The following is a 1,161-nucleotide window of genomic DNA, read 5'->3' as shown; positions in this document are numbered from 1 at the left end:
TAATAAAAGGAAAAGAAAGTATGCTCAAACATTTTATTTTTTATCACTCAATTTCTTCTCCATGCTTCTTCAGTTCTTACCATCCATCTACAAATTGATTGTTCATCTAGCAGGTAAATTGGCATAATAATAGTAAAAAGTGAAGCATAATATGTAATTTGTAATGGAGGTTTGTTTTTTTAATGACCCCTTTTCATTCCTGCAGGAACGTCACACCTTCACCCCTGATTGAACAGTTGCTCAATCAGTCACCGAAGAAAAAGAAACCCAAACGACATCCTATCCACCAGAACAAGAATGAGGAGGAGCTGATCTTCACTGGAGAGGAGGTCGTGGATGAGGAGCTGTCGCAGGTTCTTGATGATATTTATGCCAAAGCTGGGGAATCCTGTAAGTTGATTGTCTTTTTAAGACCACTCTGTTGTGCAGCTCTTGTTAATTGCTGTTATTGCATTTCATTCCTTTGCCCCTATTCTTTTTCCTCCACTCTCGCTTTTATTTTGTACGGTTTGCTTGTACTACTATGTCATGCATACACTATTTGCTTTAATAGTTTTCAGTGATTCCATCCCTCTTGAGTTCCTTAATAATTTTGTTAAATCTCTTCAGTTTTGTCAAAAAGAACCATTTTTTGTCCAAAATTTAGATGAAGGGAGCTTGCTTGTTTTATACTAATTTTATATGAAATGCTCTTATAACATTTCAGGGTGACACATTTTTTTGTGTATAGAACCCCCTGAAACAAGATTGCCTTCTACAATTTAGCAATATTTCAGGCTGGACAAGTGAGTGAACCATCAAGTGTCGTGATCACCTTCACCAAGCAGTGTGAGGTGATTTAGAGAGTATGGGGACAGGGAGGCGATCAACATGGGAAGTTTGTGTTCTCATTGACAGTGCATTGCTTTAAATGACAAAATTTAATTTTATGCACTTCCTATTTTTCTTTTATTTTCATAATTTTAATATTTATAGGAATGCCTTAGCTTAAATGTTAAAGTATACTGATACATGTAAACCCACAACAGATTTGCATATTTTATTTCCTTTTATTTTAGTATGTAAACCTGCTTGTATACTTTATAGGCATATGACAAACAAAAATATGCATTCCTAAACAATATTGAAATAAAAAAAGAAACAACTTGCTCCTGATCAGCT

General features: G+C 34.8%; 1 protein-coding gene across 2 annotated transcripts in view; it reads left to right on the top strand.

The window, feature by feature from the left end:
- The window catches only part of LOC119592557 (lysine-specific demethylase 4A-like), a 40,308-nt gene that overhangs the window by 32,715 nt on the left and 6,432 nt on the right, over window positions 1-1,161 (top strand). The window contains exons 9-10 of one of the 2 annotated variants that reach the window (XM_037941426.1): window positions 206-390; window positions 777-785. In XM_037941426.1, coding sequence (XP_037797354.1) covers window positions 206-390; window positions 777-785 — 194 coding nt within the window. The remainder of the gene's footprint in view (window positions 1-205; window positions 391-776; window positions 786-1,161) is intronic. The other variant, XM_037941427.1, reaches the window with a different exon arrangement.

Source organism: Penaeus monodon, chromosome 30 (assembly GCF_015228065.2).
Source record: "Penaeus monodon isolate SGIC_2016 chromosome 30, NSTDA_Pmon_1, whole genome shotgun sequence".
NCBI lineage: Eukaryota > Metazoa > Arthropoda > Malacostraca > Decapoda > Penaeidae > Penaeus > Penaeus monodon.
The sequence above is the reverse complement of the archived record's forward strand: the minus strand, read 5'-3'. Positions and strand labels throughout refer to the sequence as shown.